General features: G+C 40.5%; 1 protein-coding gene across 7 annotated transcripts in view; it reads left to right on the plus strand.

Moving 5' to 3' along the window:
* SIK3 (SIK family kinase 3) overlaps positions 1 to 17,201 on the plus strand; it is a gene marked incomplete at its 5' end in the record, with an annotated part of 260,849 nt that overhangs the window by 207,857 nt on the left and 35,791 nt on the right. For all 7 annotated transcript variants that reach the window (XM_081153135.1, XM_081153139.1, XM_081153137.1 and 4 more), the window contains 2 exons: positions 1,238 to 1,362; positions 1,963 to 2,086. In XM_081153135.1, coding sequence (XP_081009261.1) covers positions 1,238 to 1,362; positions 1,963 to 2,086 — 249 coding nt within the window. The remainder of the gene's footprint in view (positions 1 to 1,237; positions 1,363 to 1,962; positions 2,087 to 17,201) is intronic.

Here is a 17,201-nt window from a genome sequence, read left to right on the forward strand (position 1 = left end):
GAGAATTATTACCAAGCAAATGATAGTGGGAACTCTGGTAGGAGAAGATTTAGCCCTGAGAAAAAGTGAAGAGCAGGGGCACAGTCAAAATCAGCACATGACTTACTAGAACATGCCTTCTGTAGACCATAGAAAGAAGAGAAACAGCAAAAGGAGACAGAGTTGTTAATGAGAGTGAAACTAGGAATGGGAGGAAGACACAGAGAGTAGGGAGGTGCTGGGCATTTTCAGACACTGACCACAGGGAATGGGTCAGTCTGGGGGAGTTCTGGTGTGTCATACATATGACTCGTTTGTATAAATACTGATACACATAAAAGCACTTCCCAGTGAGCGACTCTCTAGGCTTTGGCCTGTCAGCCTTGCTCGTTTTAGTATTCCTCCCCAAACCTCACCCCTTCTATCTCCTACCTACTCTCTCTTTAAAAAGTGGGAGGTGGAGAAAAGGAGGGAAATTGAAGCTAACATGTAACCATTCTTTGTTCAATTTATAAATAAGTTGCATATTCTTTACTTTGAATAAGCAACCTTAAAAATAATAATGTTACTTTGTCTGATTTTTATTTTATTATTTAAAAAATATCTTTATTGATTTCAGAGAGAGGAAGGGAGAGGGAGAGAGAGAGAAACATCAATGATGAGAAGGTCATTGAATCCGCTGCCTCTTGCACGCCCCCGACTGGGGATCGAGCCCGCAACCCGGGCATGTGCCCTGACCGGGAATCAAATCGCAATCTCCTGGATCCTAGGTCGATGCTCAACCGCTGAGCCACGCCCGGCCGGGCACATTGTCTCATTTTTAGAGTCAGTGTCATAAATGTGTTTGCTTTGAGAAGTAAAAGTAATATGAAATTTTGGGTCCAGTTGATAGGCTTACATGTATTTATGATTCTGACATGGTCTTCACATCAGTCATTATCCAGTTTTATTTTTGTTCTTAGAGGAACAAGTACCACTTGCCTCACTCAGCCTAGGTTTTGAAAGGAAATGGTGCTTATTTTGCCAACATAAAGCAGTCATGTTTACTTTTAGTTTAACCAGATACCTTTTGCATTCCGGCTCTTCTATATCTGTTTTACTATCGTTTTAAGATGAAGTGACTGATTATATAATTTCTGAGTGTTCTCTTTTCACATTGGATATTCAAACTTAATGACTCAGAACCCTTATTCTAGTGACTAGAAACTAGTATTTGCTAGGTTAAGATAACATGAGTTATGTCCATTTGCCTTTGTAGATTTTGGCTTCAGTAACCTTTTCACTCCTGGGCAGCTGCTGAAGACCTGGTGTGGCAGTCCTCCCTATGCTGCCCCTGAACTCTTTGAAGGAAAGGAGTATGATGGGCCCAAAGTGGACATCTGGGTATGTGACTGCCTTCTCTTATGCCCATAACATCAGTTACCCTGAATCAATGACAACTATCCTTACCCCAGACCACACACCCTGAATCAATGACAACTATCCCTCACCCCAGACCACACACCCTGAATCAATGACAACTATCCTCACCCCAGACCACACAAAATGCTGCATGTGAATTGAGATCATGCTCACTTGTTCTTTGAATTTCCAGTTCTTTATGCAATCTTTTCCCCAACAGTTGTCTTATAGATTGTGCCACAGATTTCAAACCCCCCCTTTGCCTGTTCCAAAAGAAAAAACCAAGGGCAGTTGAATGGGTGCCCTTGTCAAAAACAGAAATTCTTTCTGTTGTTGCCACTTGCCTTCTTTGTAGACAATGAATACTGAGAGAAATTCTAGATATATTCCCCAAATTAATGGCTAGAAGCAAAGAATGTTATTTGACAATGACCCATATTATTTCTCATAAATAAAACAGCACGAGAAAGTTTGTTCCATTATCTTGTGCATGACTCACATTGTCTTCAGACAAATACTATAATGGCCTCTTTTGTTTCCTCTGATGCAATTAATTGTATGTACTCTGTGTTTGGGATGCAGAGCCTTGGAGTCGTCCTCTATGTGCTTGTGTGTGGTGCCCTGCCGTTTGATGGGAGCACACTGCAGAACCTGCGGGCCCGGGTATTGAGTGGCAAGTTCCGCATTCCATTTTTTATGTCCACAGGTAAGGGTGTTGCCAGCACACAGCTTTGACTGGGTTCGTGGAAAGTTAGACATGTTAAGTTATCCTAGGAATTGAGTGATGGAGTATAAATGGCCCATTTAATAACCTTTCTTAGCTCCGGTTTGCTGAATTGGTACCTCTGCAGGCAAGGTTCCGTAGGAAGCGTGTGCAGGCTTTGGCAGCAGATAGCCCTGTCAAGTTTGTCTGAATTTGGATCTGGGCTCTGCACATAGTGACTAGCGTGTGCCAGATTACTAAGTCTCCTGAGCTTTAGTTTCTTCATCTGTAAATGGCTGACAGTTTTGTGAGGATTATTACTGTGAGGACTAAATTAAATAATGTATATAAAGAGTCAGTCGGCACATCACAGAGTAGTAAGGCAATCAGTATTCCTATTTCACCCTGTCCTGCACCCCCTCTCCACCCCTTTTCAGGATAGTATTTCCATTTCCTGGGACCCACTGAAAGGTGGTAATAAATGCCAAGGCTTTGCGCTTTGGTCTTGCTGCTGTTGCATTTCCTACTTCTATGACTTGAATCCCCCAGGTTCCACAGATTTTTTATTAAATTTATTGGGGTGACGTTGGTTAATAAAATTATATAGGTTTCAGGTGTACAGCTCTACGATACATCATCTGTATATTGTACTGTGTTTACCACCCCGTCAGGTCCCCTTCCATCCCCCTTCCCTGTGGCAGTGACCGTACGGCTGTCTGTGTCCATCCCCCTTCCATCCCCCTTCCCTGTGGCAGTGACCGTACTGCTGTCTGTGTCCGTCCCCCTTCCATCCCCCTTCCCTGTGGCAGTGACCGTACTGCTGTCTGTGTCCGTCCCCCTTCCATCCCCCTTCCCTTCCCTGTGGCAGTGACCGTACTGCTGTCTGTGTCCGTCCCCCTTCCATCCCCCTTCCCTGTGGCAGTGACCGTACTGCTGTCTGTGTCCATCCCCCTTCCATCCCCCTTCCCTGTGGCAGTGACCGTACTGCTGTCTGTGTCCGTCCCCCTTCCATCCCCCTTCCCTGTGGCAGTGACCGTACTGCTGTCTGTGTCCATCCCCCTTCCATCCCCCTTCCCTGTGGCAGTGACCGTACTGCTGTCTGTGTCCGTCCCCCTTCCACCCCCTTCCCTGTGGCAGTGACCGTACTGCTGTCTGTGTCCGTCCCCCTTCCACCCCCTTCCCTGTGGCAGTGACCGTACGGCTGTCTGTGTCCGTCCCCCTTCCACCCCCTTCCCTGTGGCAGTGACCGTACGGCTGTCTGTGTCCATGAGTCTTCTGTTGTTGTTGTTTAACCCTCACCAAGCTCACCCAGTCCTCGAGCCCCCGCCTCTGGCAGCTGGCGGCCTGTTCTCTGTATCCCTGAGTCTGTCTTCACTTTGTTAGTTTATTTTGTTCATTAGCTTCCACATATGACCAAAATCATATGGTCCTTGTCTTTCTCTGACTGGCTTATTTCACTTAGCATAATGCTCTCCAGGCCCATCCATGGTGTTGCAAAAGGTAAGATTTCCTTCTTTTTCATCACTATGTAGTATTCCACGGTGTAAATATCCCACAGTTTTTTTATCCACTCATCTGCTGATGGGCACTTGAGCTACTTCCAAATCTTAGCTATATTATAAATTGCACTGCAATGAACATAAGGGCACATATATTCTTTCGAATTAGTGTTTTGGGTTTCTTTGGATATATTCCCAGAAGTGGAATGGCTGGGTCATAAGGCAGCTCCACTTTTAATTTTTTGAGGTAGCTCCATACTGTTTCCCCAGTGGCTGCACCAGTCGGCATTCCCACCAGCAGTGCACGAGGGCTCCCTTTTCTCCACATCCTCGCCAACATTTGTTGTTTATTGATTTATTGATCACAGCCATTCTGACAGGAGTGAGGTGATACCTAATTGTGGTTTTAATATGCATTTTCTCTGATGATTATCGACATTGAGCACCTTTTCATATGTCTCTTGGCCATCTGTGTATCCTCTTTGGAGAAGTGTCTATTCAGGTCCTTTGCCCATTTTTTAATTGGATTGTTTGTTTATTTTGGAATTGAGTTTTATAAGTTTCTTATAAATTTTTGACATTAGCCCCTTATCAGATGTGTTATTGGAGAATATGTTCTCCCATTCAGTGGGTTGCCTTTTCATTCTGTTGATGGTTTCCTTTGCTGTGCAAAAATTTTGTAGTTTGATGTAGTCCCATTTGTTTATTTTTTTCTTTTGTTTGCTTTGCCTGAGGAGATACTTCAGAAAAAATGTTGCTATGAGAGATGTCTGACATTTTACTGCCTGTTTTCTTCTAGGATTTTTATGGTTTTGAGTCTAACACTTAAGTCTTTAATCCATTTTGATTTTATTCTGGTGTATGGTGTAAGTTGGTGGTTTAGTTTCATTTTTTGCACGTACCTGTCCAATTTTCCAACACCGTTTATCGAATAGGCTATCTTTACCCCATTGTATGTTTTATCTCCTTTGTCAAGTATTAATTGACTATAAGTATTTTTTCAAATAAGTAGTTAGCAGGATAAGTAGCTCTTAGAAAAATTTAACACTGAGAAGAAATACCGCATATCCAGAATCTTTGTCACCATTAATATGCACATAAGAAAAGAACATTTTAAAGACAGCGCAGTGAGTAATCAATTTTTTTGGCTTAATCATGTTTTCATTTTAAGGGCCAACATACAGAGTGTATGTCCTCTAGGGTTGGACATAGTATAGGCACATGGGCATTGCATTTTGGAATAACTAACTTTATTCCTTAGAGTTAATGACTTAATACATAGTATGTCAGATAATGATACGTGCTGTGGGAAAACTAAATAAGGAAGGAGGTTTAAGAATGGTGGGTTGTAGGTTATTTGAAAAAAAGTATTTGACAAAGCAGCATTCTCACCAGCGGTGAATGAGAGTGCCTGTTGTTCCACATCCTCACCAGCATTTGATGTTATCAGCGCTTCGAAGTTTTGCCATTTTAATAGCTGTGTGGTGTGGTGTCTTATTTTATTTGCATTTCTGTGATGATGTATGGTGATGAGCATTTTTCTGTGCATATTTACCATCTATAAATCTTCTTTGTTGATATGACCGTCCAAGTGTTCTGCCTATTTTTTAAATCGAATTGTTTGTTTTCTTATTGTTGAGTCACTCTTTAGTTTTGAAACACTTTTTTTTCTCTTTGCTACTCAGACACCACATTCTCCAATTCTCCTTCTGTCTCTCTGGGTGCACCTTCTCATTCTTCTCTGCCAGATTTCCCTTTCTCTGTTTAACCTTTTAACTCATTCCTTCTTTGACCATCTTTCTGATCTATCTTACTGCCATGGCTGCAGAGATCCCTGGGGTGTTCAGTCCCCAATTGGTGCTCAGTCAACTTTCTGGCCCAGACCTCTCCTCCAGAATGAAGGGCTATATATCTAAGTAGTTGCTACTGATCAGCTTCACTTTCATGCCTCAAATTCACATCAATGGAAACATTTTAAAAACTGACTTTAACTCCCCTGGCCCCCCCAATTTCTCTGTTCTCTGTTCCCTGTTTTAAGGAATGACATCACTATCTGACCAAGGCAGAAACTAGCTTTGATGTCTCCTCCACTTTCACCACCGCAATAGCCAACCTATTACCAAATCCTACAGATCCAACCCTCCGTTCCTGTAGCACCTTCTGCAGTGCCTCTTGCCTAGATTAAATTATAGCCAGTTAAATAGATTCATGGCTCCAGCCTTGTCCCTCCCTAATCTGTTCTTCACACTGCTACGTGAGTAATCTTTGTGAAACATGAATATAAAAACAATACACACACACAGATCTGATTGTATCACTTTCCAACTACATTTGTCAATAGTTTACCATTGCCTTTAGGCTAAACTTTACTCCTTAAAGTGACTAGAGCTGTAACTTTCAAACATTTTTTATCATGACCATAATAAAAATATATATTTTATACTGTGACCTAGGACCTCCTCCACATACACACACATGCACAATTGAACAAAAGTTTTCTAAAACGCAAAACTTGCCTTTACTATGTACACTATTTTATTCTATTACATTAAAAATGCTGATTATAACTTACTAAGTTGACCTCATGACTGCTGTCTAAAAAAGCAATGGCAGAGAAATACCTTTATGATCTGGCTCCTATCTCTTCAGCCCCAACTCCCATTCTGCATCTGGTCACCCTAATTTCCTTCTGGTTCCCTGAATAAGGGGTGTTCTCTGGATTAATTCTCTCTGCCTAGAATACTTCTTCTTCCCCCACCCCACCCACTCCTGTATTTTAGAATAAGAATTAGATGTGATAGAAATAAGAATCTAGATCATTTCTACCATCCTTTTGGTCCCTGGACTTTTACTGTGGAACTTAGAAAACTTTTTATTGTGATTACCTCTTTCATTATGTATCTTATGCACTGGTGGACTATGAGCTTAGAGAAAGTAAAGACAAAACATGTTTTTTTCAGTTATGTATAGCCTAGCACCGTGTCTGGCATGTGGTAGGACTTAGTAAATAGTAAGTAGATAGTAAATGGAATCCTGCTTTAAACCTTCCACTGGCTTTCATTTACACTTAGAATAAAATTCAAAAAGTCATTGTCATTATGGCCTACAAGGCACCACTGTGACCCCCCGCCCGAATCTCGTCTCCGGCAGCGTTCTGCCCAGCACACACAGTCCTGCCCCTCAGGTGCTGGCGTAGCCTCCCTCCTCCCCGTGCTTGAGGCTTCTGGTTAAGCGCCCCCGGAGAGGCCTTTCCCGACTGGCCCGCCATCCTTTGCTCATAACTCGACTGCCTGTCTCACAGCGCTTTTCACCGCCTGGCATTATTTGTTTATTGTGTCCCCATGCCCCATCTCCGCTGTCTCCTGATAGTAATACGGTTTTGGTTTTGTTCAGTGCTGTATACCCAGGACTTAGGACAAAATATTTGTGGAATGAATGAATGCATGCATGCATAGGTTTGTTAAAATGCTAACTACCAAAACCCCTCCAGAGTGTGCACTCATATTCAGATAATATTAATAACATTTCTTTATGGCTTTCGGGTTTACACAGTATTTCCTGTACTTGATCTAATTTGAACTATATAACTATACTATGGAATTGGTATTGACACCTATTATTTTATCATTTTGCCAATGAAGTTTAAGAAGCTCAAGTTTAAAGAAATTAGTTTATTTGCCTAAAGGCATACAGGTAATAAATGACTAAGTCAGTACTCATTTCAATGTTTGTTCTATACCACTCTGTAGTAGAAAGAGCAAGACCGACAGACCACTTCCTCTGCTCTCCAGGGTCCCCTCTCCCCTCCATCCCCACCCTTTGCATCATGGCAGAAGATTTTTACTCGAGCCCTACTAGAGCTGGCTTCATGCGTGGGTGCTGGTCCAGCAGCTAACATGTTGTCAATCACATTGGCTGTTAGTGCTTAGAAATAAACTCTAGCATTTAACTACTTAGAAAGAACTCACTGTTGTAATAGGATCTAAGTTAACATCAAAGTTTAAAAACTCAGAGAACACCAACATAATTATTCTAAATGTGGTCATTTTTTAATCCTAGACATGTAATTCCTTAAGTAGGAATAAAAATTTTTGTAAAATTAAGTACAGAAAATGAGAAGCAACCCAGTCTAGGAAGTGAGTAGATGATTGCTGTTACCGGTATGATCTCTCCTGCCCTCGAGGATATCCATGTGCTCAGCCTTCCCTGACATTGTAGGCCAGAATCCCCAAGGCCCATCAGAGAATGTTGTCCAGAGGGTAAGGCACAGGAGAAAATGGATTCATACGGTCGTTTAGCCTTTGCTTAGCTTAGACCTCCTATACATAAAGCTTCAGGTTCATATGAAGGAAACCTAGAGTCTGTCCTTAGAACCCTTTTTCTGCATATACCTCTTTTCTGGACACAGTGGCACCTCACTAGACCTAGAGGTAATTCTTCCTGCAGAGGTCGGGGCCAGCTACCTTCCAGCCTGTGAGGCCACTGTCACTGCTCTACAGAAGGTCATGTGGTTGAAGAAAGTCCTAAAGAACAAGATCCTTTTCTCCTTCAGTCCATTGTCATAGACTTGAGCTGAATTTATCCATTTTTCTGCCAAAAGGATCTAGAGACTCCAGCAGAGCTGGTATCATTTTCTAAATTAGCACTTGGGAAGCAAAGTGGGGAAGGCCGAGCTGAATTCCAGAGTATCTACAGCTGTGTAGGAGGCTGTGCATACAGATGGGTACAGTTAGTTCCAGAATTCTAAGCATCTCTTTATTGTCAGTAATGTGTGAAATGAAATATCCTCACACTTAGTGGATATTTCTATGCCCGGTTCTTGTTTGTTTGATATAAGCTTCCCTTCTTGGGCACCCTGACATATGCTAAAGACATACTTTCCCATTGGAATGACAGTGGTATAAATTTAAAAGAAGGTTTACTCAAGGCCGAATTGACTGTCTGCCACCTAGTTTTATAATTCTGCACATCTCCCCCCTCCCAAGAAAGTCACCCCTTTACTCAGGTCTGTGTCACTGTTCACCGTCTTCCTCAAACCCAGTGGCCCCGGGCATGGTGTAAACATTCTGTAAACATTCTTAATGACAGAAGCATCATCTTCAGTCACCTATAGACTTTTACACCAGACTCTCGTGCCTTATTATTATTGAAGAGTTAGGTAGCTTGCTGATGATCTGAATTATTAGTTGCCTTTATGTACATTTGTTGTGTATGTGGTTGTGTAAATGACCAGGTCAGGTCACTTCTAGTTTTAAAAAGGTTTTGATCTACTATAGACTTTCTTTTTGATCTACTATAAACTTATTTTCCTTGACCAGTATTTTTGGATTAAATTTCTCAGAGCATTCCAGAAAGTAGTTAGGGAAAATGCTGAGCCTAAATTATAGGCTTAAAAGTTGAAATTTGCTGTTTTTTTTGAGCTGTTGCAGAAGATGAGAGCTGGCCTGGCCACATGTGTTAGCGATGCTTTCTCTGACTCCCACTCCCACTGAGGGAAGCCAACTTAAATTTTTTGAGCAACAGACTTATTCACTACTAATATATTTTTAAAACCCATACAGGCCTACTTCTTAAAGCCTAGTTTGTCTTACTCACCATACTAACTGCTAGCAAATGTAGTGAGATCAGTCATTTATTTAACTGAAGGAAAATTAATTTACAGTGAAAAACACTGCAGTGATAGCGAGTGCATAGAGAGCTCTCGTGGGACAGTATTTTGAGTCTTTATTGATTAGGCTTCATTGTGACTTAATGAATTGTAATACTGCACAAGCATTTTATCACTGGGAATGGAAGACCCAGGCTTACATAATGCATCTGATAGAGACCGTATTGTGCAGCTCCTGCCAAAAGCTTCTGCTTGGACTCAGATAGCTCTGCCCTGATTGGCTTCTTTATCAGGAACCTCACAGAAGCTTGACCGGCTAAAAGCATTTTGTTTAGTGGGAATGGGGCAGGAGATTAAAGTAGCTCACCCATCAGTCTCCATATACTGAGGGGCTCAGAGTCCTCAAAACATTTCTCTCATACCTTTTTGAGGCTTACTGTACCACAAGGGAGAAAATCTGTGTAGTGCTTTCGTGTTAATGAATGCAGAAATCATAAATGATGTCGGCAAAGAGGCTAGATCTATGTGGTTCAGAGTTAAGCAGGCCTCCCCTGACCATCTCCATGGCTTTACGTTATATAATAGAAAACCAGTGGGTAAATACTGGCACGGCCCTATTTAGTATTGCTTTTTTCAAGCAAACTGTCTCTTGGATTATAGAGGAAAATCAAGGAAAGGAAGAAGTTCTGAGGGGAAGGACTCCAGAGAGTTGGACAATAGCTCACATTCATTGAGCACTTTGTACATGTCAGACACTGTTGCATTAACTTATTTAATATCCAAAACAACCCTATGAGGTAGGCAGCTCTTGTTCCTTGATAGACAAGAAAATTGAGGCATGGTAAGGTTAAATAATGTGCTCAGAATCACACAGCTAGTAAGTGGCAGAGCTGAGATTTGAATTCTGGCAGTCTGGCTGCAGAAACTATCTGTCTTTGATTATAATTTAATTCTCAATAAATACATATCTGCCAAGTTACCCCAAGTATCAAGAGAGTCCTGGAATAGACACTTTGCCCATCTACAGCTGGATTATTTATTGAGAAAAAGAGTATCAAGTAAAACTGAGCCAGAATTTTGTCCTATAATGATTGATATTAAGACTTAAAATTATATTTGAATAATGGTATGATAGCAGAAGCAACAAACTTTTTCTTAAAAAATGTAAACTGCAAATTGGACAGCCTCTAGTGTAACAGTAGCCCAGGGCTAGAGGTAAATATTGACATTACCAGCATTGGAGCCAGCATCTACTAATGCTGAGTCTTAATTCTGACAGCATCACATCCACCGAGAATGAAAATAAGGAAAGTTCAAGAAATAGGTATTATTTTCTAATAAATTGACATACATGAGTCAAAAGGTTGATAAACTGTTAACACTGAAGAGAAAGCCTCTTAACCTGTTTACTGATTCCTAATAGAAGCTTTTCTTACCAGCTCCCTCTTTATTTGCTAAATTGTCCCAAGCCATCTCCCTTTGGCCTCTGTGTTCAGCCACAGAAAGTGCCTCACAGGATGTAGTTATAAAGAACTTTATTTCTACCAGAACATTCTGATAATAATTTGCAGGAAACATTGGTGTTGGGATTTGAATTTAAATCAAGAATTTTCCACGTTCTTGTCTGATCTCTTGCTGTCCGGTTATCCTTCTAGAAATTTTACTGAGTATTTCAGTCCCAGAACTCCCATTTATTTTTCTTTCACCAGAAGAACTAAAAGCAAATGGTTTCAAAATAAGGCATTTTATTCCTCAGTGCCATTGCATTAGAAGAACTGATCTCAGTGCTTATTTTATGAATCCAATCTTACTAGAACCAGCACTATTATAGGTTAAGTTCCGTTACAGCTAATTCCAGTATTATGTATTTTTTTTGTTTGGGTAAAGCTGTAGTGTTGACTATTACTGCAAATAAAGTCCCTTAACTTGCAAGTTAGAAATGCTTATATAGTTCTATTGTGACGGTAATATATCAAAATTTAATTTATAGAGCACAAATCTTCCAATCCCTATAGCACCATTGTTCTAACAATATCCAATATAACAAAATTTCATTGCAACAACAATGATATCTTGTATATTTTTGCATTTAACATTTATGCAATCTCTGAATTCATCTATAGGATAGCACATTCAGTGTATGTTATTTATACATTGAAATGTCTTATTTCAATACCATTTGTCTTCATTGTTTAGATTTTAAAATATTCACTATGTAAAATAGGTTTGACCTCAGCAGACAGCTGACAATGACAGGGTTTCCTTGGGCATATTAAAAATGTCATTTCAAGGGCTTAGTTCACAGCAGAGTGAGGATTCTAACTCTGGCCAACTTCCTACCAAAAGAAGATATTTTGGCAGAAATACCTATGCTTTTTTAATGATTTACTTTTTAATTGTTTATATAGGGACCATGACATAGCAAGATAGTCACACTGTGTTAACCATGGTATGACAGGATCAGACTGTTATGACAGACTTTATGTTCTTTTCATTAAGAAAAACAGCATGTTTTGTGCATCGTTTTTCTTTTTGGAAAAGGCAGATAGCATTAAAGAGGAACTCTGGATCACAGACATCTGTAAGTCCACATACAAAGTGAGGGTGTAGACTCTTACCAAAGCTGTGTTGCTCGGTCCGGAGACGGCTGTTGCAGACCATGTGTCAGTCTTGTTCTGTGAGTCTGCTGTACTAGCATCAGTTCTCTCCAGACTGGTGCCTGAGCTGGACAAAATGAATGGATAACAGATTCAGGCAGTTTATCACACAATATCCTTGTTTTGTGAAGCTTAAGACTTTAGTGCCATTTAACTTTTTTTAAAAAATATTCATTTTCCAGGGAAACATGTTTTAGAGATTTAATAACCAATTTAGTTTTGTTTCCTTTTTGGATTTTGAGATTTGAGAAAAGTCCTTTGAAGTTTGAATTGCTCTGGAGAATTAAACATTATTAAGAAGCTTGTTAAAAATATTGAAAATAAACAACTCTTGGGCTAAGTGCTTTGGAATTACCTTTGAACACCTAGTATTACAATGAGTACACAGGAAACCAGACCACACCCTTCCTCCAAGCACCTGTAAGGAGCACGCATTTCCTGGATGATTGCTCCTTCCCTGCATTCTTCCCATGTCTCCGGGCCACAGATGTCTTCTGTTTCCCCAGCAGTTCTGTGTGGCCAGAAAGAATCTGTGACTCAGCTTCTTTCAGACCACTCCTCTGCCCACAGAGTTGAAAATGACTGCTTTGCTATGTCCCATACTTGGGTGTCACATGAGGGTTTAAGGGACAGTTGGCATTCCCTCCATTATAGGATCAGCCTTCAGATGCAGTTCCTTAAGTTTTCGCTCATCCCTTCTCCTTGTCTGTGACTCCTTGCTTGGGGAAGCCTGTTGTTTCCAGCCTTCCAGCTCAGTCTTCCGTACCATGCAACAAGCTGAGTACTCAACAGAGTTCTCTCTTCTGGAGGGCATTTAGCCCTTAGCATTGTGCGCCTGCCTGCTCAGTTCATCTTAGTCCAACTTGTCACCCTCCCTTAATGGCCTTTCCAGCAGGTTCATGGTCTTCTGGCCATGAATTTATGTAGCCCACTTTTTATTAATTTGGCTTATAGGTGACTCTATCATGATGAAACCTGTGGGGATTACGTGACATTTGATCTGTCAGAAAGGGAATGAAGTTGATTTAATTTGTTTTTATTAAGGTATACTGGCTACTACTTAAAACATCAATAATTAATTTATTTTAGGTACTATATGGCTTAAGAATTCTGGCTTTGGAGTAAGACTGACCAGAATTTATATCCTGGTCAAGTTTCTTCACTTCTCTGATTTTTAATTTATTTTTCTATAAAATTGATGTAATAAGTTATAGGAGTTGTCTGAAATAAATGCTTACATTAAAGGAACTTAAAACATTTATCACTCTGCCCTGGTCGGTGTGGGTCAGTTGATTGGCCATCGGCCCGCGCATTGAATGGCCACCAGTTCAGTTCCAGGTCAGGGCACATGCCTAGGTTTCGCGCTCTTCCTGGTAGGGAGCGCGCAGGAGGCAGCAGGTCCATGTCTCCGCCCCCTCCCCCTTCCCCTCCCCTCCCCCTTCAAAAACCAATTTAAAAATTTTTTTTAAAAAGTTTAGCACTCTGTCTAGCATATACGTGCTCAATAAATACTAGTAGTTATTATTAAATAATATATTTGAAGAACCATTCTTTTAATCTCCTTCCCTCCTTCCCTGTGTTGCTTTTTACTCTCTCCTATGTGTCTTTCACTCTTACTCTCTTAGCATGCTAAAGATCTATTAACACTTTTAGTTAAATCCACAGGATTTATGGAGAGTACCTGCGAAAGCCTTGGTTTGTTACGTCATAACCTTGATGCTATAGCAATGCGCACATGCAAATGTCTCAAGTGGTCATCTGATTTACACATTATGCTCTCCAGCCTCAGAACTGGTCAGGAAGTACCTCCTGTGCGAGACAAAGAGTTCTAAAGCCTTGGAAATCATCCGATCCAGGCTTTTGTCCTAAAACATTGCCACATCTCAGCCCTCTGTAAAATGATAGTCGTCTGGTTTTCCTAGCTTGAAGCATGGAGAATGCTTATTCAATGCGGGTTCTTAGACTCTGACTGTTGAAGTTGTTTGAAGGAACTGTAGCAGTCATCCAGTCCAGTATTCCTGCACCTGCATTATTGAGGGCCTGTTAGCTACCAGGTGTCAGAGCAGGCTCTGGGGATGTACAGCTCAGTGAAACAGTCACCATCCCTGAAGGACTCCCAGTTCTCCTCACACCTAATGCTGTAAGTCCTTCTAGTGACAAATGGTAGCCTCTAATTAAACATTTCTAGTGATAATAAGTGTACTATTTCACAGGACAAACCATTCCCTCTTAATACGGTTTATTATAGAGTTGGAGGGGACCAAGAAGTTCATTCTATCCACTTGTTTCTGGACTCAGTTTTTCACGTGAAACCTTACTCAGAACACTAATCTATGAAACGGATGGAATTGGCTGTGCTTCAGGTGTGGCCCTGCCCACTTGACACCCCCTGTCCTTCCTCAAGAGGCCCTGATCAGATCCTTAGGCCTAGAAGTTTGGATCAACTCTAATATTTGGGGAAGATTTTTCCTAAGTTGAATTTGATGCTTCCTAATGACTCCAAGTTCAGGCCCCTGGAGCAGCAGCACAGTATAAATTAACTTTGTTTTATGAAACTCCTCCAGATACTTGAATAATCAGTATGCCCCTTCCTGCCTGCATCTCTTCTCCAATCTAAACCAGCCTCATGCCTTTGACCTTTCTTCAAGGGGCATGTTTTTAAGTTTTAGTCGGGATTCTTTCTTAAGTTATTCTTCTTTTTCTAGCCTGGAAACTGGAGATAGAACTTGTGTCTTCGGATAATTTGAAGTTAGTTTTTAATTCCCTTTCCCCATCCTTTATTTTTCACCCTCTCAGTCTAAACACTTTCAGTCTCTTAGAGAAAGTTGTTTATTATCAAGATGTTAAAGACCTGGCCTTCTTCACTCCCACTTTAGGACCCCGCCCACACCACAGCTTGCTCTCCACAGTCATCCAGATGCCTGTGAGCACCACAGGGCCGGGCCTGAGCTGTGCATCCTCTAGTTCACGCACTGTAGGAGGATTAGCTTTCAGGGCCCATGGTGATTTTCACCGGGAGAACCAAGACATCTCAGGCAAAACAAGTGAAAGTAGCTCTGGAGGAAAGCTGCCCCTCTGGAAGCCATAAGCTGAGCAGCATGTTCCTGCATTGCCCAGAGTGCTTCAGTTTTATTCATATCAAAGGCCCTGCCTTTCCGGTGGGAACAAGTGGTAGAGCCATTCTGAATTAAAATAGTGTACTTCTTGGCATCTGGAAGAGTTGGTCTGAAGCCCCATCTTCTCTCTATTCATTTTAACTGACTGAGTGTGATTTCTTCTGTTAGGTTTGAGAGCATTTCATTCCCTTTGTTTTCTCTCTCTTTCCATATCTTATGTAGAATTGTGCATTCAAGTCTAGTTTGAATTTAATCTCATGAGCTATATATGACATTTAGGAAGTAAGAGTGATGCTAATAAATGCTCTGGCTTTCTGCATGTTGTCGTTTTTTACCATCTGTGCAACATAAGAAAGGGGCTAGTTTTCTGTCCCTTTGCATGCTGGATATTATGTAGAGCATACGAGGTAAAAGTGGTTGTTTTTAGGTATTGCCGCTGTAACCCGGAATTCTTAACCTGGGACTCGTAAACACCTGGTGAATCTGTGTCATGCTTCCTGGGCTCCCTGAACAGCCTAAAGTTATGTGCACATTTTTGTGTATAAATTCTTGTTTGCATTTTTCTGGGGATTTTTCAAGGCATCTGAGATAAAAAAAATGGGTACAGATGACTAGATAGAGGTTTCAAGATCCTGCAATTGATCTATATATGTCTTCTAATCAGGACATACTATGGTGGTGTTGATTTATTTTGTATTTAAGGAAATTGTCATTTAAAATCTCTGTTTTAAATCAAACCTATATCTGAATGTCATTCTGCCTTGGTCATTGAATCAGGACCAATGTGGTGACCTTTTATGCCCTAAATGCTACATGGAAACCAAAAGAAAACAGAAGAGTGCCATCTAGAGGTCCAAACAACAATTTCACGTCTTTGGAATCAGGCCCAGGCCTTCTACACAGGGGTCTTTAGCTTTAGTAACTTTCTAAATTAAGAACATTATTTTCCTTAGGTAATTACAGACGATAAAGGTGTGTGTTGATGACATTTATAATTTATTCAGATGCTACAATTGTGGGTTCTATTCTAGCTACTCTGGAAACATAATTTTAATAGAAGTTTAATGCTGTAGATATCATTTCCCCTATTTTTTAGGGATATAGGGACTTCAGGCTTTAGAATCTACACTGCATTTGAATATACTTTTAGTCACAAAACTAGAACAAATTAATGCCTCCTAAAATCATTTTAATATAGGGACTTTGTTGTATTTTCTAAGTTAGAATAAGTTAATTAAGAGTAATTTGCCTTAACTTCCCATAGTATTCCTTTCAGGACAGTGATATAGAATAGTATTTGCCAAATGTTACAGAAATTGTAGGATTGCAGAGTTGAATTCACTCTGGAAAAATAGACAAGCAGAATTTATGTCCATGTGAAGACGTATAACAGGGTAGTCAGGAGTAGCTTTGAGTCCCAGCTGTGCCGTTACTTTGAAGTGCTGAGTTTGTTAACTTATTTCTTCTTCTTTTCTAAATGGTGCTGATAATAGTATGTAATTTAAAGTTGCTATGAAGATTGAATGAAATAAAGTTGGTAATCACAGTGCTTTGTATATAAAAAGTCTTTTAAACTTAGCAATAATTGATTGTTGTTAGTATCACTGGCCAGTTTTGTTTTCAGGACAGCTGTAATGAAATAGAAACAGAAAAATTTTAAGCCTATGTCTTATAGAATTTTACAGTTTCAAAAAGCATTTTCACAAATACAATCTTGTTTGGTTAGAGTAAATATTTAATAAATTTTTATTTGTCCATATATTCAGTAGCTATATTTTCAGCTCATATAGGTGTAATAATCATCTTTGGTATTAGAGACTTGATTCTGGAAACAGCAGTAGGAAAGACATGGACCATATTATGTTGTGGCGGGGGAGTTAGGCAAGTAAACAAATAAATAAGATGATTTCACAAGTCATTAGTGTGAAGACTACTAGTGGATGTAATAGAGAGTGACTGGAGGCCTAGTTTAGGTGGCCAGGGAAGAGCTTTCTAAGGAAATGACATTTAAGCTTTTATCGAAATGACAAGGAGCCAACCATGTGAAGGTCAGAGGAGCAGCCACTGCAACTAAAGGAAACATCAAGTGCAAAGGACTTCGGTGGGAGTGTGTGCACAGGCTAGGAGATGAGGTCAGAGACGGAGGCTCGAGACTGTAGGCCCGGGATTTTGGAGTTTATTCTGAGGGTTATGGGAAGAGTTTAGAGAATCGTAGGGAAGGCAGTAATAGGCTCAGAT

This window comes from Miniopterus schreibersii (assembly GCF_964146895.1).
Source record: "Miniopterus schreibersii genome assembly, chromosome: 12".
In the NCBI taxonomy this organism is placed as follows: Eukaryota; Metazoa; Chordata; class Mammalia; order Chiroptera; family Miniopteridae; genus Miniopterus; species Miniopterus schreibersii.